Below are 23,624 nucleotides of genomic sequence, written 5' to 3' on the forward strand. Positions count from 1 at the left end.
TTCCCTTCTCTTCCTTGGCCAAGGCCAGTCGCCGGCAACGGCGACCGGCCACAGGCTAGGGCCGGCGAGGGCGTCGGGGCCCTCGCCGTCGGCCTCGCCGGTCGCAACGGCGAGGTCGGCCTTGCCAGATCTGGGCGAGGTCGAGCCTTGCTGTTGCGACCGCAAGCCGCCCTTGCCCAGGCAGCAAGACCTGCAACGCCCTCATCAGCCCTGGCCCGCGGCCGGTTGCCGACGGCCTGTGGTCGGCGAGTGGCCGGCGGCAGGCCGAAGAACAACAACAAACCAAAAAAAAGAAGAAAATGAAGAAGAATCAGAAATGGAAAAATTGTTCCAGAATCAAGAAGCTACTTTTTTTTGCTTCTTGATTCTATTTCAAAACTGATTCTAGGATCAATTTTTTGAAAAATTGTGCCCGAGCACAAAAAATCTAACAAACGGATTTCTGCTCCCAAACTGATTTTGGGAACAAAAGAACAGAAATTTTTATTATTTGGCAAGTTGCCAAACAGGCCCTTAACCAGTTGATCAACCCTCTACAAAAAGAAAGGTAATAACAACACAAATAATCTCTCAACTTTGGCCCAATGTGCAATATAGTTCTTGAACTCTAGCCCAATATATAATGTGATCCCTGAAATTTTAATTTATTTGATGTGGTCTTTGAACTTTTAGTACATGTTCAAACTGGTCCCTGCACTATATGAAAATGTTCAATGTTTTATCTTGAACTTAAATTAATGGAAGGACAATATTGAATGTTTTCATATAATTAATGGACTAGTTTGAATATATACCAAAAGTTCAGAGATCACATTGAACAAATTAAAAGTTTAAGGATCATATTATACATTGAGCTAAAGTTTAAGGGTCACATTGAACAAATTAAAATTTCAGAAACTATATTACTCATTATGGACTGTTTGTGTCATTTTCCTCAAAATAAAGAGACAGAAACGTCGCCGTTTCCCTGTTCCGTGCCTCCAAAGAACTTATTTCCCACTCGATTAGCTCTTCCTTCTCTCTTCTTGATTTTTCTTGAAACCATTTGCTCGGTCTTGCGCTCTCCCACGGTTTCCAGCGTCCGTAAAGCGGGAAGACTGCGAAGAAATCGGACACGAACCACTCGTCCCAGGTTCCTAACCGCGATTCTGCCCGCGTTTGATTCGTGCCCGGTCGAATTACGTATGAATGTCGGATGTGGAATGGACTGCGGATGTGTTGTATGAGCTGCGAGAGAAGTTGCTGTGTGATTTGAACGCCGTGGTTGTTTCTTGAGTGCCATGTGTGATGATGATTCAAGTGGGTTTTAGTTCTCTGCATGGCTGGCCTGTGAAAAGTAGCAGCTCGTGGGCTCCTGAATTTGCCGCAGCTCTTTTTTTTTTTTTTGGTGGGACTTGGAGGTGTTTGATAGGGATGAGTCAATATGCTAGCCTATGAAAGATCAGAGAAGTTAGGAGCATGATTGCTGTTTATGGATGTTGGGTTGGTTTTGTTTGAATATGGCTGGTGTTATTGTGGATTGAAAATCTGGAGAAGCTACCGTTCTTCGTAGACTTTAATGCCATTGTCATTTGGTGCATTGGATATCGAGTTGTCTCCGTTTGTTCCTCGGGTTTTAGTTTTTCAAGTAGTTATTTTGTCCTAGACTTCCAGTTCTGATTTCTTTTCAAGTGAGAAGTCGTCCTACCCTTGTCACATTGCTGGTTTTTTAACTTCATAGATGACCATATTTGTCCAAATTCATCACTTTGTCGCTCAGATCATGCTTTTCGTAGCTAACAAATGTTTTTGTGGTGCAAATTCTTAGATATCTGGCCAAAATGCCTCTCTGGCTTTGCCTCATTCTCAAAGTCGTTCCTCTTTAAGTTGCAAAACTCTGCCCTATACCTCACCCTCAGCTTGTTTCACTCTCCTGCAGCTGCAGAGTGAAGAATTGTATGATAAGCATGCCCTCAAACCCAAAATGGTGGGCTTTGATGAATGCGTATATGAAATTGAAATTGAGTCCCATGAGGAGGGCTCCATTGCCTAAAAAAAACTCTTGGAGTGTTTAAACGTCAAACCAATGAGTATTAGTTTCCGAGGGTATAAATGAAACTCATGGGGGCAATGGGCATTCACACTTCTCCGGGAATTTTTTTGGTTCAATTTCAGAGAGGGTCTTATGTTTCAAGATTATGATTTAGGGCAGAATTTCCTCCTTGGAAATTGAAACAAGTTGTCCATCCTCACAAAGATACTCATTTTGGCCATGTCAGAAACTTTCATATCTTCCATCTGTAGATTTAATCTTTTGAAGCCTAAACTGTGTGAGAAGTTGGCACTATTTCAAGTAATTTCTGGGGGCAAAAAGAATTTTATGATTATCATCCTTACATAGAAGCTTTCTTTTTCTCAAACTTTATTTGCTCTCTGCTGATGTTTCCCATATCAATTCCTTTGAAGGGTGAGAATGAAATCAAAGAGGAATCTTGACAATTTTGTAGTTGGCACCGTGCCAACGGTGATGTATGTTCCAGACTTCATCACTGATAGCGAAGAAACGCAGCTGCTAGATAAAGTATGATTCAGTGTCTTACATGGTTGTTCTATCCTATTCCTCTCATGTCTAATGATTTCATCTGTAATGCTGAATATTGAGTACCTGTGTAGGTACACAACTCTCCAGTATCAAAGTGGAAATCTTTGAAGAACAGGAGGCTGCAGAATTGGGGTTAGTATATCCACCATATCTGTGTGTGCGCACGTTAGTGCGTGTGGTTTTTTCATTCTAATAAAGATGTTCTGTAAGTCCTTACATCGATCATAACTTCATTTATGATGGTTCCTGACAGGCGGCATCGTCCATGAAAAGGGTCTACTTCCCCAAGAATGTAAGTCGAGAACAATCGAATGATCTTTTTAATACCCAGCCCATTCAGAATTCAACTATCGTAATGCATGGTTTTGATTTTTTCTTTTTCTTTTTTTTGGGTGACAAGCATAGATCTTGGGTTTGTTTGCTCATAGCTTACCTTAAGTACTGCCTCCATTTTCAAGAGAACAAGAATATGATGACACTTATTTTTGTGGCCACATCATGCTTTCACATCATAAGTGTTATGATGATGGAATTTTTGTTCTTGCTGCATTTTAGTGTGTTTTGAGCTTGAGAGAGTAGATCCATACTTGCTAAAACTGTTTGCAAATTGTCCGCAAGTTTGGATTTAAATTTTGTAAGGAAATTGCATAGGTAATGGGAGTAGTTTGGTCCTTCTCATAGCTGGCATAAAAAAAAAAACAAGCACCAAATAGTACTTGAGGTAAAATAAATAGATATAGTTGATTTTGAAATTTCTAAAGTGTTTTGGTAAGAGCAGCAGCTTCAGCATTGTTGTTGGTGGACTGGTGGTCATCATGCAATTATTTTGAGACATCGATAGGAAAAGAGAAAAAAAACTAAATAGTTGAAAATCTCAAATCAAATGCAGGGAAACTGCTGGTAAAGTAGGGTTGATGCTTTGCTCGGCCCTAGTTGATTGTTGGTTGCTGCTTTTACATAGGCTGTATCATTGCTTTGTTCACCATTGTGACTGAGCACTCTCTCTCTCTCTCTCTCGCAGTGCCTCCATGGTTGAAGAAGGTTACTGAAAACGTATCTGAAGAATCAGGGTTGTTTCCTTCAGCAATTAATCACGTCCTCATCAATGAATACCTTCCCGACCAAGGCATAATGGTTTGTCCTGAATTCCATGTTCTTTTCTGTCAATGACGTAGAATCACTGTGTCGCTTAGAAGATACTGAAATTTTCTATTGGTAGAGCTTCAACAATTTTTACTTTCCCTACTGGGATCCATGACACTGCATAATGTTAGAATGAGCTATATGTCTGTTTTATTTATTAGCGACTTTCAGCTGCAAATTGGATTTAGTTATTATCCCCATTCATTTGTATCACGCAGCCACACCAAGATGGGCCTGCTTATTATCCAGTTGTAGCAATTCTGTCTCTTGGATCAGCTGCGATAATGGACTTTGTTCCTCATCCCAGTTTGAGGTCATCCCCTAATACATCTGGCGGTGATTGTGAGGATGATGAGCTTAATGGGGCTTCTGACTCCGGGACCAACAAATGGTTGAATAACCATCATCCCTTTTCTATTGTGTTGATGCCTCGCAGTTTATTGATATTTAAGGATGACGCATACTCCAGTGAGTGCCTAATTGATACAGTTCTTCTTGTGTGTTTAATTTGCTCATCTAGCTTCCTTACTGAAAAATCTGAACGTCTAATTGCATTGCAGGTTATCTACATGGCATAAGAGATAGTTCAATACATTGGTATGATGGGGTAAGATTATTAGCTCGGGCATATTACTTAACCACAGATATGGGATTTAGCAACGGATTTTACCTTTTAAATGTCTGATAAGAAAACGTCGAAAGTACCATCTTATATCTGTCCTCGTTCGGCAGCAAAATGATACATGCCGGTTAGTCTTAGATTTCCTTTTTCCATGTCCAGGCCGTGAATGACGCCGAAACCGTGGGGCCTCAGCTGCCGTCGGTTTCGGAAGAAGGAGATGAAGCTGTGAGAAGCGGAGATGGCAAATGTATTCATAGGACTGGCACTAGAATATCATTGACATGTCGACTAGTGTTGAAAGTTCACCATAAGCTATTCAAGTTTTAGACACCCTCGCTCCACATGTACTCTCTCTCTCTCTCTCTCTCTCTCTCTCTCTCTCTCTCTCTCTGTCCAAACTTTAAAATATGGTTTTCATAGTTCAGAAGCCTCTGTTTAAACATAAATTTTGACATTGCAGTGAAGGTTGTCGATGAATTAAGAGAGAAAAACGTCTTGAATCACAGATGTGTTTCTGGTGTGTCTACCTTTACCTGGACGTCCCATGAAAAGGAGGCAGTGGCCTTCTTGTTGGATGAGCATCTACATCTATGGAAGGAATTCTAACCATGAATAGGTTGGGCCTTTCAAAATCAAAGTGCTGGACACTTTTAACAGTAGAAAAACCATGTCACCCATGTCTATTTCTGGTTTCCAGTTCATCTTTTTTGACTGCCCAAGAGTCATTACTGTAAAACGGCTCCCACCTCGTCCCTGATTGACATACTTAAAATTTGTAAATTGTTCATTGAAGCATTTTTAAAATTGAAATAAGTATTACGTTATAAGATAATATCGAGCGAAAAATGACAGTTATTTAAATTTATGTACAAAAAATTCATTTCTATTCTGCAGATGATATGCATACCATTTTCTATTATGCATAAGGTAAGCAGTTGTTAATAACAACTTGTTATATCTTATCATCTTCAATTCTTCATTTTTCGAATTTATTTATTATTAACTGTAAATTTTTGTTTAATAATTATTAGTAGAAGAATTTTGTAGTTCAAGAAAGTATGAATGTATTCACCCCAAATGTTCTTTTTTTTATTATTTTCCTTTAGTTACGAGGACTTAGATTAATTTGAATGTGCCTCGTTCCATTCTATTTCATTTTCATTCAAATTTGGAGTTTCTGTAGTTATCTTTATAAGACTATAAATAAAAAGCAAATTAAGTATACAGCAAGTACGAAAAACAAGATTCAATTACAAACGGAGGATAAAAGGCTTAGTAAATAAGAAAATGAAAGTGTAAAGTGAAAACAAGAAAATAAAGATAAGAATACGAGGAACTTAATATAATGAATATTTGTTAAGTTCTCATTTCTCTCAACATGTAATACACTCTTTTTCCTCGTTAATTAAACGTTGTTCTGATTTATTTGCATGCGAGCTATTGATTCGCCATAGATCTTCACTTAAAAATAATATTTTTTAGGATAGGAATTGAATTTAGGATCCATTGGTTCTTGAGTTGAAAATATAGAGGTATTCTTAGAGCCGGACGAATCGAATGTCGAATATCTAATTCGATCCTATCAACGATGCAAGAAAAGTAATGGAAATTCGCACAACACAAGAATTTACGTGGTTCAGCAGGGGAGATGTTCCGCCTACCTACGCCACGGGAGATGAGATCTGTTTCACTAATAACGTAGAAAAGTGTACAGTACCCGCTCTTTTCACTCCCTCATTTTCTCTCTAGAGACCTGTTTCGCCCTAAATATATAGCGAAACCCTACATGGCACAAATTACAAAATTGCTCACATAGCTTAAACAATTTAACTTTCCCATAGAGATCCTTCTATGACTGAACATAAAACGCCTCTGGTGGCCCGAGGGCGCTGCCCCCGCGACCCCCGCCGGGGCGGCCCCCTCGGACCCCCGCCCGCTCACCGGGGAGCGGGACCCCCGTGCTGTCCAGTCGTTAGGGGCCCTTTCGGAACCGCCTCATAATCTCTTGGATAACAGAATACAAGACATCAACCTCAACATCGAACGGTGAGAAAATAACGATAATTAATCTCCCAAAAAATCCTATACATTTTTCTCGATAGGCATTAATTACTCAAATTTTTTTCGTCTCATCAATACTTTCAAACTTGTGCTATATTGACCAATAATTCCTTTAGCTAGATTCCGTCATACTGGCTATTAAAGAATCCGGCATGACTTAGACAGCGTCACGGCAAACGTTCTAATGCCCGAAGTGGCAATGAATGCATGTAGTCACGGCGTCACGCCGACCGCGCAAGCTGCCACATCGGATTTTGAAACAGTTGTATGGATAGAAGGCATTTTTCGATCATAGATTGCAAGTTTGAAATATGGGTGAGATTTAGAATAATGGTGTTCATGAAAAAGGTTTGAGATTTCTTTGCGGGATTTTTCTCGGAAAAGCGATGGGAGCTAAAAAAGATTTGCTGGACTTCCTTCGGGAGCCGTGGAGGTCGCCCTCGTTAAAGGTCGGAACTTTAGAAAGAGCAAGAAGAACCTGCGACAACCCATCCAACGTTATCCGAAGCGGTCTTTCTTCAGTGGTCGAGCGAGCCGGAGCCGGAGCCGGAGCCGGCGGCGCCACTCCTCGAGCACGTACAATGCGAGGCCCGTGGGCGACGAACTGGCGGTCGCTGGGAAGAAAGACCCTCCGCTCATCGTCTTCTTCATCGTCTTCTTCCTCTTCGCCTTCGCTGTCTTCGAATTTGAAGCTGCTTGGCCCGAACCTCCCCGACGTTTGGATGATGCCCGGCCCCCCCAGCTCCACCAGCGCCTTCCGTTCCCAGTCTTCAGGTATCGTCCTACGGCGACCGTTCCGCCGCCACCCTTTTTCCCACCTGGTGTGATGGGCCTGAAATTGCTCGCGGGGGTGTGGAATGCGTGTTGCTCGAGTCCATTGGGGTCGCTTCGAGGGTCGGCGTGAATGGCCTCTGCCCGTTGCGTCTGCCTTTTCCGTTGTTCCAGACTTGTTCTGCATGTCTCGCTCGGCAGTATGCTGATTGACTTGAAGCGGTTTTTGGGTTCGGGTGTTAATGGCTTTTGACGTCCTAGTTTTTTATCGCGTGGTGTCGCTGTCGTCGTCGTCGTGATTCAATTCATTAGCCATCCTATGAAGTATAATGGTGAATCCAGTGCCAACTATAAGTTTTGAATAATGTTCCTGCGAAATGTCGGGATTTTCTTTTTGGTATTAGAAAAATGTTGGGTTCTTCTTGAGTGAAGCTGCGACACAACTTTCCTCGGTAACTTTTGTAACTTCTGCATTTACAACTTGTTGAGGATGAAACTGATCTGTACAAATGTAGGAATAACAGGAGCAAAAGCAGGCGTAGGACTACTTTCGAAAATCATCTTTTTACTATGCTTTCGTGTGCATCGACTTATGAAGGACCGCAAAATGCTTCATTGGATCTGATGGACTTTTTCGTAACAGTAGTCGCTCCTCAAAAGCACTAAAGATTTCACTGAGATGATTGGGAATGGTTTCTATAGAACCCTTTTGAGAATTAGGAATTCCGTACGATCCGAATTGTAAGGTTGATTATTCTACCTGTAGAGTTTTGGTAGCTCGTCTTGTAGCTCAATATAAGGTGCTTGAGCGGGACTACTTCTCTTGTTTCTTTTCTTGCTTCATGTACCTTGTGTATAGCACACTAACCTGTTTTAAATTTTTCTTTAAAGCAGCTAATGGGCAAACTGCTAATGTAATAAATGGGAAGTCCATTGCAAGAGCTATTAGATCAGGAATAGCCAATGAAATTTGCAGAATGAAGGAAACCATTGTAAAATCCCCGGGATTGGCTATTGTGTTGGTTGGTGGAAGAAGGGATTCACGAACTTTTATTCGTGTCAAGTTGAAGGCTTGTGAAGAAGTTGGGATAACGACCTATGTAGAGGAGTTACCTGAAGAATGTACAGAAGATGAAGTTCTGCGCGTTGTTTCCAGATTAAATAACAACCCATCAGTTAATGGTATTATTGTGCAACTCCCTTTGCCACAAGTAATTTCTACAGCTAGACTTATGCTTCGTTCCCCTTTCTCTTTTGAATCTCTTGGGCAATCTGTATCAAATCAGTCTGCTAAGTTCATAGTTGTCAATGGAACATTCGCATGTTCCGACACATTCCGTAGAGTAATTGAGTGGTCTAACCTGTACATAATTGTTTTCCAATACTATACCTTTTAATCTTCCGGTGTGGAGGATGATGCAATGACTAAAGCTCCTTATTGACTTGAAAAATTTCAATAACATAAATTTTATTCATTTAATACATCTTGTAAGGAAATATTAATCATTATGCCACCTCAATGTGATGTTTGCCCAGCATGTGGATGAGGAGAGAATCATCAATTTCGTGAGCCCAGAGAAAGACGTGGATGGCTTCCATCCCCTCAATATGGGGAATCTTGCCATGAAAGGAAGGGAGCCACTTTTTATTCCTTGTGCTCCTAAGAGTTGTATTGAGTTGTTGTTGAGGTCTGGTGTGGAAATCATGGGAAAGAGAGCTGTGGTAGTCGGGAGAAGCAAGATTGTTGGGTTACCCATTTCTTTGCTATTGCAGGTAAGCATGCCTTTTTCCGCATTTTTCTGGTTGTTTAAGATGCTCTCAATATCACCCTCTTCTAATATATTCCTCTGGTAGAGGCACCATGCAACAGTCAGCACAGTAAATTCTTTCACCAAAAATCCAGAAGAGATTACAAGTGAAGCCGACATTGTGATTGCTGATGTGGGAAAACCCAATTTAATCCGTGGCAGTTGGCTAAAACCGGGAGCTGTTGTAGTGGATATGGGGACCAGTCAAGTTCAGGTAGAAATACTGAAAGCTCAGTACTGATGGCATTCTCAAACTGTGTGGCCTCACTCGAATGCAAATTTGCATTGTGATGTGCATTGACCTTTATAAGTAAGCTATAGGTTATAGGATGCTGTGGTTTCTATCTTTTCTGTTGAAAAAATTGGAAAATGGGGGGCAGGTCTCTCTTTATGAGGGAAAATTAAAAAATTACACTAAGCTTTCTCTTGGTTGGCACTCACGACCTTTACCCTACACTTTGTGTCATAAGGTGTCATGAGCTTAGACTTTCTACCTTGAAGTTTAACACCGTTCGAAAAAGTATGGAAACCGGTGCAAAGATGAGCTCTTTTTGAAACCTTGAGATATATCGTGTGGGGTCTTGAAATTAGAGGGTGCAAAGTGTAGGATTTGAAGTTAGGGGCTACCGAGGTGTTAACTAGGGAAAATTTGACGGTGGTTTTTGTCTTTTTACTTTTTATTGTTTCAGGCAGTCTTGTCCCTGTGATCTACTCAATGCATATATGCAGATATACTGCACTTTGCTCAGGGAAGGGATGTTTGAGGGGGAAGGCTTCAAAAAAAGTGGTTCTTTCAGAAAAGAAATGACAAGTGAACAATCAGGGATTGAGAAAGGGCAAAGCCTTAGAAGATGAAAAGTCTACTTGCAGGATTTTCTTATGAAAGCTTTGATTCATGGTCACTAAAATTAGCAAATAGATCTAGAACTGTAAGGTCCTGACTCTGACAGAGGTGAGCTTCAACTCACGGTTAGGATTGATGTATAAATGCTCATTGATGCCAATAATCTCATGTAAGTAGCTGCTGTGGTATAAGTGGTCAGTTAATAGGTGGTTTTCTAAGAACTAATGATAGTTCCTCAGTCCCACTTGAAAGAACTAGCCCCTCTGCTCCGTTTCCACTTTGAGCAATCTACTGTAATAGAAGCTTTACATGTTACTTTTTGGTTTAACTTTGAATTAAGAGTTCGTAATGTCCAGGATCCTGGCGTCAATCAAGGTTTCCGCATCACAGGAGACGTATGCTATGAAGAAGCAATCAAAGTTGTGTCAGCCATTACTCCTGTGCCCGGAGGCGTGGGACCAGTGACAATCTCTATGCTTCTGTCCAATACTCTTGACTCTGCTAAGCGTGCATTCGGATTCATATGAGAGCTGAGGTTGGTCCCCCAGTATAGTTTTTGTAAAGGCAAAGTCGTTTCATTTTTCCTCGCCAATCTCTACTTGTCAATGACAATCTTTGCAAAATCTGTAGTTTTCTTCTCTCTATAGTTCAATATCTCGCCAATTAGAGTCTAGCATCTCGAATCACTTAATCCCGCACTTTCGTATCATGGCAATATAAAGAAAAGAGATGAGTATGCCGTATGTCGCAATTTTAAGATGTAAAATGAGTTTGCTTCATCTGTCAGTAGACTCTCTGAATTGCTCAAAACGAGTAATGCTACTTGTACTAAAATCGGTTCACAAATTGGTGTACCGAGTGATGTGACAGACTATTAGTGGATCTCGAACGTGGCGCACTTGTTTAGACACCCATCTTTTATATCGTTCTTTTCAGGCCAGAACTCGCAATCTGTTCTGTCGATTTGTATGACAATTTTTGGGCCAGACTTTGTAAATGACGATACCAAACGCGGCCTACGGTTTTCGTGGTTCTTCGCCATTGAATCCCTCTTCTTGATTTCTCGTGGGGATGAATCATCTATATCCGCTTCTCCACATCATAGCAATGGCTAAGATTCTGAAGACGCAGGTCAGGCTGAAAGCCTCTTCGTTGAGAACTCTCGAACGAGAGCCAATTTGAATTATACGTTGGACATTTGAATTCCTACTTCCGAACCTACCTGATCACCGACCAAAAAAAAAAAAACCTACCTGATCATTGGCCTTGGCAATGTTCCTGACCCTTCATCAACTTGAGCCAAGCTAAGGTCATCCATTCGACTGCATCGACTTGCCTGATGCCGCATAGAAGGAGTTGGCGCCCGACTTTCGCGGAAATAATCTCATGACAGAAACATACAAGATACTGAGTAACATGTTTCCCTATTCCAACCGACGGCATTTTCTCCCCCCTTCTCGATCTACCATCTCCGGCGATGGTAGCGCCCGGTGGTAAATCCGGTCGAATCCTGACTTTCAATTAGTGAAAGTACTCGGTTTCCCAAGGGGTATATTCAGTATCATTAGGTCTTAGGGGGTAGATGAGATTTCAGACTTTGTAGCCATGGCAGAAACTTGAAAGGAAGAGAGACCTGCAATGCCCTTGTGAGCTCTAATGCCCAAGGGGGACAATTTTCTTTACTGAGCAGAAATTAAGTAGGTGGAGAATATCGACTTTACGTTTACTTTCTCTCATTAAATTCATAATTCAAGTTGTCATTGAAAATTAATTGGTCTTAAAAAAGTTCACTACCTCTGTGTAGTACATACAAATTGCATGATATCGTAAAACTTTCGAGGAGTTACTTAATTCAATTTAACACCGTTATTGCAAACATAGAATTTGTTGCATTCTCCACCAAAAAATTAAAAAAAAAAAATCCTCCGCCTGAGCGCCACCTAAGCATATATTTACTAACTCATTACAAGGCATCTGTTATATGATCTCTTCACCTTAATTACTCACATTTTATCATTAGTGATAAGTGTTTTGAAAATGCAAAAACTTGCTAAAGTGCACATTTACCCTAAAATATTGTTCGAGTTACAAAAAAGATTTTAAGCCGGTACACTCATAACAAATCTACCAAAATCTTAAAGCAAAATTATGAATTTTAACACATTTTCGAAGGAGCACTTACGGCAAAACAGCAGGTTTTCGTGGCTTTGCCAATCTCAGTTCATTCTTCGGATCTGGCTTTTTCCATAACGACGTCATTTAGGAGACTCGTTTATGTTGAACTTTCGCGTCGAATCCACGTTACGATACGAGTTGTTTCTCGCATGTGTTTCCACGTCAATAATATAATAGAATATTAAACAGAAGATAAGGGAGGAAGGTAAATTTATCGCGAGTGTACTAATTTCACGATTTTTTACCACTCGAATATCATTTTGATTTGAGATTTTTTTGTGACATTAATCCAATACGAGAACAATAATATTATATATATTAAATTGATGAAAATGTAGGAAATTTTGGTTATATTATCCAATTAAAATTGTTTCACAAACTCCGATTGCAAATTTTTTTTTTCATAATGTTGTAAAATACTATGCCTAGAACGTTCCCGGACATCTCCTCGACCGGACCGAACCGACTCGTTCACGCCTTTTCCTTCTTGTTCTTTCCCTTCTTCTTCTTCTCCTTCTTCTTCGTCCAGAATCTGCAGGCCCTTCGAATCGACCCGATCCTTCTTTGCGACCGACCGACCGACCGACCGCCCGCGGAGGAAGAAGCGGCAATGGCTCTGAACCCTCAGCTGTTCCCGAACGGCATGCCCGTTCCGTTCGTCAACGAGATGTTCGTCCTGGCCAGAGACGGCGTCGAGTTCGAGGTCGACAAGATTCCCGGGTAATTATTAATTTGTCCGATTTCTTCGGCCTCTGTTGTTGCGAGATCGAAGCAAGCTTTCGCCTGAGAACTGCTTTTGTTGGTTCGAAACCCTTTCGACCCATGAGGCTAAAAGGAATGGCTTTGAGGGGTTTTGTGCTTTGTCTTGCGTGTTTTAAGCTTGGTGGATCGGTTGGGCGTGGATTGGGCAGCGTCTTGATGATGCTATAGCCGGAAAAGAGATGCCTTTTGTTTCTGGGTGTAGTGGAATTCGCCTTGCTGGAGAAAATTTTCGCGGGTTTAATTAATGTTGGGTAACGTGGTGGGATTGGGAGGTGGTTATGATGAATTGTGTCTTTAGGTCTTGCGAATTGTGTTGGAGGCTAGGATTTCGGTCGAGACTTCTGCTCTGGTTGTCGCGAATGATTCCTAATCTTTTGAGAGCAGGTTGGTTAATCTAAGTAAGAACATATTTTTTTGGATGTGGAAGTTTGTAATGATAGAATTAGGATTAAGGACTGGACGCATTTGAAGAAGCACAAATCGACGAGGAGGGATTCTCAGTGCATCTGCAAGTTGCAAGATTGGCATGATCTGTGCATGGTCTGCATGGTTTATTGTTTTTTTTAGAACATTGCAGGGTTTATTGTTGACTTTGGCATATATGAAGGTTTTCATGGGAAATCAACAGGTAGATTGTATCGGGGGTTGCTTTATTTTTATCAATCTAAGTTGGGTTGATGATATTGCCTGCGCGATTGTCAATTGTCATCAACCGAAAACTGTTGTCATTTGCGTGTTTAAGATTGTGTCATTGTTAAAAGAAACAAAAAGTTTGCTCTTAGCTATTGAAGGTTCTTTTAGACATTGTGTAAGACAGATGAATGAATGTTCTTTTGGATCCATTGTCATTAGATCCCAAGGGGGTCGTGTGAAAGTAAGAGGAACTATCTACTTGTCAAACATACGGATGGTATTTGTTACAAGCAAGCCTGGTGGGAGTTTCACCGCCTTTGACATACCCCTGGTCTGTAATCTAACTGTTATTTGCTTTTATATGTATTAGCATGGATATTTGCTCGTGCCATTTTGTATATTGATTTATTGGTGGAATATTTTGAGCTAGCATGAACATCTGGTTTTGTATCTGCTTTGTGTAATTTCCACATGGGTACTGTCCATGTGAAGATAGGGCTTTTGGTCTAATTTTCTTAAGCAGAAAAAGTTGGGCGTTTTGGCACAGAATTTGTTTTGTAACTATTGTGTCTTGAAGCTAAGCTTGTTTTTTACCTCCAAGATGGTCTATTCAATTGTTTCCACCTAGCGGTATTTAAAAATGCAAGTAAACATGTGGAAGGTCACTATTGTTTTACTGTTTTGGGGGTTTAGTTACTATACTTTTGCATTTTTTAATTTCTTACTGAGAAAATGTCAAGATATTGAAAGCTCTCCCTTAGCCAGTACTCTGGCCATGAATTAGTTTGGTAGTTATTCTGTTGATGATTATGCTGACATTCTCGAGATAAACATTGGAGAAATTGGTTTGAACTATCTTGTGTACTTTGTTATGAGAGTTCAAGTTACTTGGTTGATGGGAATCACGAATTCACTTATGGTGGAAAAATGTTGGCTGTATTCTGTATTTGCTTGAAACTGTTTTCTGTGGTTTGGTGTAGGCGTAGACTTGACACAGAAAACATTGGCTAACTAGAATCCTGATTCAATTGAATTTTTTTTTTCTTAAGAAGAGTTCTGATGACCAAAACAAAACGATTAAGTACGTACTCATACGAGGCATTCGTGTTTCATGTACGAAATGATCTTTTTCAGTGAAAAATAGATTTTCGTTTGATGGCCTAGTAAAAACATACAAATGATAAATATGATTATAGTTGCAAATAAAGAGTGAACAGCTCCTACAGTGGATGGGAATGGGCTCAGAGCCTGGACTTTGTGAAGTTTTTTATTGTTGTTTGTTGAAATTTTGCTATCTACAACCCAAAAGTAAAACGAGGAAAATGAATCTCTGGATGATTAATTGGTAGAGGGTGAAACAATGGCCTATGTATTTGTTGACATCCTCAATTAACAACAAATAGTTTCGTATCTGTGTATCGAAATTTCGTGCTAAAAAAGGGCTAGACTAAGTTCTTTCTCTTTCATTTTCCTGGTTGAGGACCGCTTTGTCATTGTTACCTTTAATTTAATGATCGTTAGATGTTCCTGTGATTTTCAAGTTAAAGTGGGGTTTCTGGTGGACATTATGACTTTTCTGCATTATCTGCGTAACTTAGTATTATTCATCTTACCACTGTTATTGCTTCACTCTGCAGCTATATGTACATGGTGAGAAGTTCAATCAACCAATATTTTTCTGCAACAACATATCTGGCTTTGTGGAGCCTGTAAGTATACAATTTGTGATGCATCATTATTCACTACGAATTTGGACACTCATCTTTTTCGTAATGACCACAGGTGGTACCAGATGACCAGCACAGGGCACTTTACTCCACTCATACTTTTAAGATATTGTTCAAGGAGGGTGGATGTGGGACCTTTGTGCCGTTGTTTTTCAACTTGATATCCTCTGTGAGGCAATACAATCAGCATGTTAACTCTGAAAGTGCGCCACGTGTGGATCCTTTACAAGCAGCAGAAACTCCAGTTGATGAGATGATGAGACATGCGTAAGTGCTAGTACTCTCCTCTATAGAAAAAAAACTTAGGAGCAAGAGAGAGAGAACCCTAGCAGGCTCATTATATTGAATGACTAAGGGATACATAGTGCCAATTGCAATTGCAAAAAAGATGTTGGTCCATGTCTTCTAACGTGGTCTGCTACGCTTGTGAATGGCTCAGTATGTTAGCATATGACGGAATTCTTTATATTTTGAATGAAGCTGAACTGAGGGATGAAGTACTAACCATCCGCTGTTGATTTTGCAGATATGTTGATCCCAATGACCCTACCAAGATCTTCTTACAGCAGCCTACTCCAGAGTCACAGCTGAGGCGCCGTGCATACCATCCTCGGCCTGCTGAAAACTCTATATGATTGCAGTCTGATGTTTACGGTGCAAAATATCACTTGTGCTCTGCTTTCGGTTTCTACTCAATTACTGAAAACTGTATCATACTTTGTCGGCGGTGATACTTATAATAAGAAGCATGTGTATGGACTAGCTTCTCTTTTAGGTGTACATCCCTTTTTTACGTGCCGAAACCAAAATCCTTTTTTCGAATTGTTCCACTACCTCGCCTTTGGAATGTTCGAGTCAATTTCGCTGTGTTCTTATGGAGTTCTTCCGGTGTGGAAGTTGGAAATAATTACAAAGACCGGCTTGCCAGCCTCTAGCTAATGAGAAGTGGAACTATGGAGGTTGTAGACAAAAGATTCATCTACTACTACTACTTGAGATGTTGGTTAACCATATAGACAAAATGAAACTATCAATTTCATCAGCTTATCCATTGGGTCGTGGGCAGATTTGAAAAAAAGGGACAGAAACAAATCCTTCTGCTATTGCCAAAACGAGTGATGATGGGCGTTCTGTCATGTTATTGCTCGGAAGCAAGGACAAGCTATGATTGACATGCGCCTTGGGGGCAGAGCACACGATTCCACGTTTTTTCCTGGCATAATCGCCTAAAAGAATCCCTTGGTCTTGAGAAGATTTTTCGAACTCGGAGAAATTGTGACTGCCAATATTAAATTCACTTGCATAATTCATATAAACTTGGTTTTCAGACTAAAAGAGAATGTTTTAGAAAGAACCGAAATACATAATTGGGGAAAATTGTCTAAAAAGTCCTAAACCTATTAAGTTTTTGCCGATTCAGTCATAACCAATTAAGTCCTAAACTTTTTCACTTCTTGTCAATTGATTTTAGGGGCTGGCGAGGCTTGCCCTCGCTAGTGGCTGGCGGGGGAGAGGCTTTGCCCGACAAAGTTGTTTCGTCGGCCCTCGCCTCTAGCCGGTTGCTGTGGCCTGGCGACCACCTGGTGGAGGAAGGAGGGGAGGCAAAAATTAGCCGAATGGACTCAATTGGCACGAATAATTTTCAGTTAAAATTAGCCGGATTGACTCAATTGGCACGAAGTGAAAAGGATCAGGACCTGTTTCGTGAAAAACCGGGGGACGTGAAATATATCGAACTGGAAAATTGCTTTAATTGTGTAAAATTTGGGAAAGAAAAAATCAGCACGTAAAAGATACAGGTTTGAGCTCGGGCCCGACCAGGATAACGTGGGGGAGGGGGGGGGGGGACAGCATTTGTTGACCAACGGTCTCGCGTTTGACCAATCCGACGGTGGTTCGTGATCGGATCACGAGGAGCGGGAGCGAGATAGAGAGTCCAAAAGAGTAGTAGTCAAAGAAACCAAAAGTCATCATGCTTCGCCGTAAAAAACTACAACGCAGGCAACAGGACAGATCGTCGCCGGAAGTGACCGGCGATATGAACCCCAATTTTTATTGTTTAAGTCGGCAACCGGCGGCGCAGAGCCCGCCATTCGCGAAAAAGGAGCACGATCAGCACCAGAAACACGAAGAAGAAGAGAGCACCCCACCCCCCCCCCCCCTTTGGAAAGAAACCTAAAGTTTGGAGCGGCAACAGGAGCCGCGGCTGCTGGCGGCTACATCGCCGTCACGGCGCCGTGTCTTGGGAGGAGCAGCAGCAGAGGAGGCGGCGCAGGCTCTAGCGACCGAGTCGATACCATTGCGGCGTCGAGGCTTGGGAGCGGCAGCGGAGAAAGCGAAGGGCTTGGCATCGGCGTCCCCCGCCCCATCGTCGAAATCATCCCCGACGTCGTCGCCGGGCTCGCCCCTGTCGAAGCCATGGAAATCGGCGTCGAACCCGTCGACGGCGGCGGCGACGCCGACAGCTCCCGGTTGCTTCAGATCGGGCCACAGGTAATCCGCAGTCAATCTGCGGGACCCGTGGGCGGGGAGGAAATCGGCGATGATAGCGCCACCGCACATGGCTGAAACGGAAGGAGAAAGAACAGGAGAAACAGAGGAGCCGGCGACGATCAGACCAAAATGCTAGTCAAGTCATTGGAAGGATTGCAGAGTTTCATCCTTATATAACGACGTCGGCAAAAGTAAAAATAAAAAATAAAACAATACCGTGGATCGCCCACCGGCACGGAGACCCTGGTTTTCTATGAAATTATAAGTTTAAGTTACGTGATAATCGGCTTATAACGCCGACACAAAAATAAAAAAAACAAATGGTCACTCAATTTTGACTCAACGTGCAGTCTCATCCTGAATTTTTAATTTGTTCGATGTGATCCGTGAATTATTAATAAATATTCAATGTATTTCTTCCGGTTGCTCAAATGACAAATTAGAGCTTTGTTTGATTACGTTTATTGTATGTGAGAGTTTTTTTTTTTTTCGGGAAAAAATGATGACTCGACACATCCATCTTTTTATCCATCTACTCTAAAAATATTGGCCGTTGACGTGTCCATTGTTATTTGATGGCGCGTCCATCCTCATTTAAAATAAATATGTTACTTGGATGACCCATGTGTTAACATTTTGTTGTTGTTGTCCACCATTCACACTTAACGAATTGAGAGCCACATCAAAAATTTTGTTAAGTCAATGACAACATTTAACATTTTCATATAATTTAAGGACTAAATTCAACATATAAACAATAGTTCATGGACTACGTTAAATAAATAAAAAGTGTATGAACGACATTGCACACATTACACCATAAATTGGGAATTATTTGTATCGTTTTCCTGCCAACTAAAGGTTAGATTACTCCTCTCCACCTTTCTCTAAAAAAAATTACAAACTAGGCTAATCATTGTATTGGCAAATTGTCAAACGGTCTATGACTCACTTTGTACAACGGAAACATTTAGTACTGGATTAACACAAATTCAATAGATTTTCAATTTTTTTTATACTTTTCCCCAAAAATAGGTGGTATCCACTAACGTACGTGCACAGTTGAGAAGATCGCTTTTTTTTTTTCATATTTTCACTGACGTGATCAGCTTTTAGATAAAATCTTAAGCAAATGCATGGACTTGAAAAGGAGCGGGCGAGGTAAGTGAAAATTGGTCAGAACAATACCTTCCCAATCCTTCCTCGAAGTTTTTTTAGCAGTTCTATATAGGTCAACTAAAACTGACTATGCCCATCCTTGTGAAATGAACAATATAATCAACAAATCAATCTTCAACTCGGTGTATCGCAATCCAAAGCTACGTTCATATGCCTACAAGGAGCGACATCGCTCGTTTATTTGCATTGGCACCACCCTTCTTCTCAGTCAAGTAAACAGGGTAGATCCACGCGTGATCTCTGACGTCTATACTTCGTGATATAAATACAAACCAAGACCAAATCGAGCACATGCTTTGCAGAAAGCCATTTCCTCTGCTGCAGCAACTGGATCTGCATCGTGACCATCAGCAGGTGATACCGTCCCAGTCGCCTCCCGATGAGCCTGTTAAAGTAAGGTCAGTTACAGTTGTGGATGGATGACAGAAATATTCTACCAATTCAGTTTACAACAGAACTAGTAATTTGAAATTTTGCCATGGCATATATGATGATTCTCTCGTCCACCCGATGCTTTGCTGTATGCATGTGGTGGCTTTCCCAACATCCAGCACCTTATGAAATCATGCCATTTGAAATCACTGGTGCCTCACAAATATAGATGACATAACACACAAGAAAAGGTGAAAAAGCTCAAGCTGATTCAGTTTTCCGATTTGGGCACCTAGATAACGAGAACGAGTATTAAAACCCAGGAACACCGCCAAAGCTCCCTTTAGGCTGATTCACAAGAAACTACGGCACCTTTAGATACTACTCATCCTTTTTGACCAAACAAATGCATCTTTAGACTTCATGTTCTCTCAAGACGTCTGGAGACTTCATTGTGGTGACAGCATCGCTAGGCTTAATTTGGTTCAAGCATATTGGACTACAGACTGAAAGAATCAAGAACATTGTAGAATTGCAACTTTTGCTCGGATGTGCATAATATTTTTTTATTCTTTCTTTTTGTTGCTAAAATTAACACCCGTCAGTCATAAACCTTTAGTTGTCCTTCCTGTAATAAAAGGCGCAGCACTTCTTGGAGTCTTTGACCTAGAAGACTTCTATTTCCATTGTTTGATTATGAATGAACAGCAACTAAGTTCTTCTCTCCCATCTTTGATGTTCACTGCCATAATCACAGTAACCACAAAAAAGCTGCTAAATTTCCTCTTTCCGTTCCACTCCCTTCCACAGTTTGCATTATACCTACTGTTCATAACAATTCGTCCAAAATTTTTCTCCTTAGTCTCTACCTTATGCCAATTATGAACCACTGATAAGCACGATGTAATGATCAGATTTTCTGATATACCGAATGCCTCCATATGTGGTATTTATCACATATACCTCCAGTAAAACATATACAAATCAGTCATGAAAGGGCTAATATAACCAGAGAACCACAATATATTTGTCAAGCACTTCTTCTCTCTATTAGACACATTGATTTCTACTATTTATGAGACACGGTAGTTGAAGTTGCTCAAGCATTCACTACATCCACATTTCATTATAAACCAATCCTAAAACTCAGTAGGCAGTGATATCAGGTCAAAGGTTAAGTAATCCAAACACAAGAAGGTCTTGCTAAATCCAATTATACTGCAATTTGATTTTTCTTAGATTACGCTAGTAATATTCATGACTGGAAATGAACAAGAGTATGGAAACCCATATTAATTGAGGGAACAGCATATTTATGCTGCAAACTTGCACAACAGACAAATGGCAGGATATGCAAGTCACATGTGTGCATATTGTAAAGAAAGAGCCCCACCTCTCCATCCGATCCTCGCACTGTGACCCGATACACCACCGTTACACTTCCATTGTCCGAGAATATAACATCACGTATTTCTCCACACCATCCTGTGGAAACAAGTAGTGAGTATCGGAAGAGACGCACAGAAACTCATGTTTCCGTTACATGCAGGCATCAAATCAAGAGAATAGCTAGTGGCCAAAAGAAAATCAAGAGAATAGTCAACAAGGAGTGAGATGCAGTGCTGTAGAACCATGCAATGAGAGATTAATTCAGACGTAGACCTCGTGCACATCCAAATAAAGTCTACTGATGGTTCCTAGCTGATTAGTGAACATGCTTGCTGAATAACTGTTCAAATGGTACCGAATACTTCCATCGATGAGATCAAATGTTTCTTAGATGATTTGAAAGTGCTAAACTGTACTGACCATAAAATTACTGGCAAGGCCCCTTTGAAGTCTTAACAGCGAAGAAACTAATAATATAGTTCATGGACTAACAACTAAAGGATTTCGCAAGTAAAGTTTAGGATGCGATGTGGCTGATTCGCATTGATCAAAATGCAAGAGCTTCAACGCAGAGGATGGGATCATGGGCACAGCTTATGATCATAAATCAGGAAGCAAGAAGCAATTTTTCAACGACCCAAGGGTTTGTAATGAAGCATCAACGTTTCTGTTGGATTGAACATGAGAGACCACAAGCAGAAACCAGAGAGCCCAAATTAACAAGCAAAGAGGTGATCAATCGCACAATGCAGGCTCATGCAACACCCATACAGTACAGAAAAGCAGAAATTCTCGTCAATTTTCACAGAGAGTGAGGGAAAGCGCGCTGAGGAACTGTAGATACCAGGGGCATAGAAGCTCAACATCCGGTTCGCATGGTACCTGAGAGACAGAATCCAGAAACATCCGAAGGAAACGAAATCAGACCAGATCAAACGTTGCATCATCAGATGTATAAGCACATCATCGACATGGCGAACCAACTCGATGCTAGACGAAGGACAAAACTTACCAGGGGATGAAGTTGGAGGCCTGGTCGGGGTCGTGATCGGGATCGCTGTCGGGAGCATTTGGGAGCGACTTGATGATGTTGTCGGGGATCTTCTTGTTGAGGTCCCGGAGGATCTCGGCGAGAGGGCGGGTTATGCACGACGAGTAGGACGCCGACACCGACTTGTCCAGCGGCACCACGTAGTTGGAGCTCGGCACCGATCCTTTCTTCTTGCCGCCGCCGCCGCCGCCGCAGCCGCCGCCGCCGCCGTTGCAGTCCGTGGAGTTGGTGTTGCCGCCCGCGCGGACGGAGCCGCGGAGGCGGAGGCGGCCGGGGCCGGCCGGTCCACGCGGCCTCAGCTCGAGGACGGAGGCCGGCCTCGCGGAGTCGCCGTCGGCTCCGGGAGGCGGGGATGGCGAGCTCCTCGGGAGGAGAGCGGAAGAGGAGATCCGCAGTGCCATTGGAGCGGCGGCGGCGGCGGCGGCGGCGATCGGTTCCGGCGAGACGCGACGGAGATGAGGGTGGTTGTGAGGGGGGTGGTAGACCGAGCTGGGGGTAAGTGGAGTCATGGTGACAGTTGGCACCGTTGCTTGCTTGCACCGGCTTCCTACCTACTCCCTCTTGCGAGGAAATTTTCAATTGAGTCCCCCGAGTTGGAATTCTTTTCGCAAATGACCCGTGGTTTTTGGTTTTTGTCTCAATTGAACCCCTGCGCACGTCCGGCATACGTCAATTTGCCCCCCACGCTCGCCGCCGGCCGGAAAAAGTGGCCGGCTGAGGTGAGATAGAGAGAGAAAGTGGAGGGAGGGGAGGACGGAAGGTGGTGGTGCTCGAGCACCGATGAAGATCCGACGTCCCTTAGTTGAACGGATCCGCCCGGCCGCTGCTACATTAGGTAACACAAATGCTCTATCTGCTCTTTTTTCTCAGAATTCTGTAAATCCCGGTTCTTGAATTATGAGGTCGCGTTGTGATTGTAGCGGTTTTTTCACTTGCGGGAAAGGGATGAGTTGTTTCTCTTGCATTAGCTCTAGTTATAAAGATTTGAGCACGACCATATCCATTTATGACATTCGATCTAGCACTCAGAATAAGTTTATGAGCGCATGTTATTTGAGGTGTCGGAGGTTGCGGCCAGGGCGAGTTTGTTTGAACTCAATGAGGAATGTCGGAGCTTCGGCCGATGCCGGCACTGCTGCCTAGCCTCCCCCTCTACCTCTCTCTCTTTCCCTTCTCTTTCTCTCTCTATATTTAGGTTAATGATTTTGGACAAAATTGCCCCCGAATTCGTCCATGGGAGCTGCGCGTGCACCTTGGCCGCCTTCTTTTTCTGCTGGCATCAGGCGTTAGAGGCTAATTGATATACATTGTCGAGTTAGGGTTTCATTTGAAACAAAGTTAAGTGCAGGGGGTCTTTTTTTGGGAGGAGGCCACTTTGGGGGGCTAATTGGAATTTTCCCCCTTTTGTTTTCATTTCATTTAGGGTTAATACCACAAAAAATCCCAAACTGATGTACAAATTTACCCCAAACTAATTTTTTGACCACAAAAATCCCCAATCTGGTACACCCATTGCAAATTTACCCAAAGCTAATTTTTTTTATCGGCAAAAACTCCAAATTGGTACACTTGTGACAAATTTACCCTCCGTTAAATTGGATTAATTGCACGAAAAATCACAAATTGGTAAACCTGTGATAAACGGAGGGGTAAAACCCCAAATTGGTATACCCGTTAACTGTCACATGTCATCAAATTCAGTTTTTTGACAGTAAGATTTAATAAAAACTAATGAAGGGTAAATTTGTCACAAGTGTATCGGTTTGAAATTTTTTATGGTTAAAAAATCAGTTTGGGGTAAATTTGTCATAGATGTACAAGTTTGGTGTTTTTCGTGGTCAAAAAATTAGTTTGTGATAAATTTGTCACATATATATACCAGTTTGAAATTTTTTGGTGGTATTAACCCTTTCATTTATTAGGTATGTTGTTAGTGTAAAAAATAACTTACACACTCAACTTACGATGATTGGCATATGGAAGAATTCTGTTACAATACTAATTATAAATATT

At 41.7% G+C, this 23,624-nt stretch overlaps 4 protein-coding genes across 8 annotated transcripts; 3 read left to right on the forward strand and 1 right to left on the reverse strand.

The window, feature by feature from the left end:
* The first annotated feature begins 987 nt into the window (after positions 1–987).
* LOC115693706 (uncharacterized) lies at positions 988–4,676 on the forward strand. 3 transcript variants are annotated; one of them, XM_056319863.1, is made up of 9 exons: positions 1,004–1,132; positions 1,808–1,966; positions 2,446–2,560; positions 2,653–2,713; positions 2,835–2,873; positions 3,603–3,715; positions 3,943–4,192; positions 4,285–4,331; positions 4,506–4,676. In XM_056319863.1, the coding sequence occupies exons 2-9, from the start codon at positions 1,938–1,940 to the stop codon at positions 4,671–4,673; spliced, it is 822 nt and encodes a 273-aa protein (XP_056175838.1). In that variant the 5' UTR covers positions 1,004–1,132; positions 1,808–1,937; the 3' UTR covers positions 4,674–4,676. The 3 variants fall into 3 exon arrangements, with proteins under 3 accessions (XP_030476621.1, XP_056175838.1, XP_056175839.1); XM_030620761.2 differs by lacking the exon at positions 1,808–1,966 and having other exon boundaries at positions 988–1,132; XM_056319864.1 differs by lacking the exons at positions 1,004–1,132; positions 1,808–1,966 and adding an exon at positions 1,152–1,299.
* A 2,200-nt stretch (positions 4,677–6,876) lies between these two features.
* Positions 6,877–10,474, forward strand: LOC115693705 (bifunctional protein FolD 2-like). Of its 3 annotated transcripts, none has more exons than XM_056319865.1 (5): positions 6,877–7,181; positions 8,070–8,389; positions 8,715–8,951; positions 9,033–9,200; positions 9,716–10,145. In XM_056319865.1, the coding sequence occupies exons 1-5, from the start codon at positions 6,989–6,991 to the stop codon at positions 9,839–9,841; spliced, it is 1,044 nt and encodes a 347-aa protein (XP_056175840.1). In that variant the 5' UTR covers positions 6,877–6,988; the 3' UTR covers positions 9,842–10,145. The 3 variants fall into 3 exon arrangements, with proteins under 3 accessions (XP_056175840.1, XP_030476613.2, XP_030476614.2); XM_030620753.2 differs by lacking the exon at positions 9,716–10,145 and adding an exon at positions 10,187–10,474 and having other exon boundaries at positions 6,880–7,181; XM_030620754.2 differs by lacking the exon at positions 9,716–10,145 and adding an exon at positions 10,187–10,474 and having other exon boundaries at positions 6,884–7,181; positions 8,073–8,389.
* A 2,001-nt stretch (positions 10,475–12,475) lies between these two features.
* LOC115693708 (uncharacterized) lies at positions 12,476–15,789 on the forward strand. Its single transcript, XM_030620764.2, has 5 exons — positions 12,476–12,725; positions 13,620–13,731; positions 15,038–15,109; positions 15,183–15,394; positions 15,654–15,789. The coding sequence occupies exons 1-5, from the start codon at positions 12,616–12,618 to the stop codon at positions 15,760–15,762; spliced, it is 615 nt and encodes a 204-aa protein (XP_030476624.1). The 5' UTR covers positions 12,476–12,615; the 3' UTR covers positions 15,763–15,789.
* Positions 15,790–18,878: 3,089 nt separating this feature from the next.
* LOC115693721 (DNA repair RAD52-like protein 2, chloroplastic) lies at positions 18,879–22,135 on the reverse strand. Its single transcript, XM_056320180.1, has 4 exons — positions 21,573–22,135; positions 21,405–21,442; positions 20,565–20,656; positions 18,879–19,184 (listed from the first exon to the last, which is right to left on the reverse strand). Exons 1-4 carry the CDS (start codon positions 22,118–22,120, stop codon positions 19,047–19,049), a joined length of 816 nt encoding a protein of 271 aa, XP_056176155.1. The 5' UTR covers positions 22,121–22,135; the 3' UTR covers positions 18,879–19,046.
* Positions 22,136–23,624: the final 1,489 nt, after the last annotated feature.

The sequence above is a fragment of the Syzygium oleosum genome, unplaced genomic scaffold (assembly GCF_021117445.2).
Source record: "Syzygium oleosum isolate NSW1041296 unplaced genomic scaffold, Sole_v2.1 Sole_v2.19, whole genome shotgun sequence".
NCBI classification, from domain to species: domain Eukaryota; kingdom Viridiplantae; phylum Streptophyta; class Magnoliopsida; order Myrtales; family Myrtaceae; genus Syzygium; species Syzygium oleosum.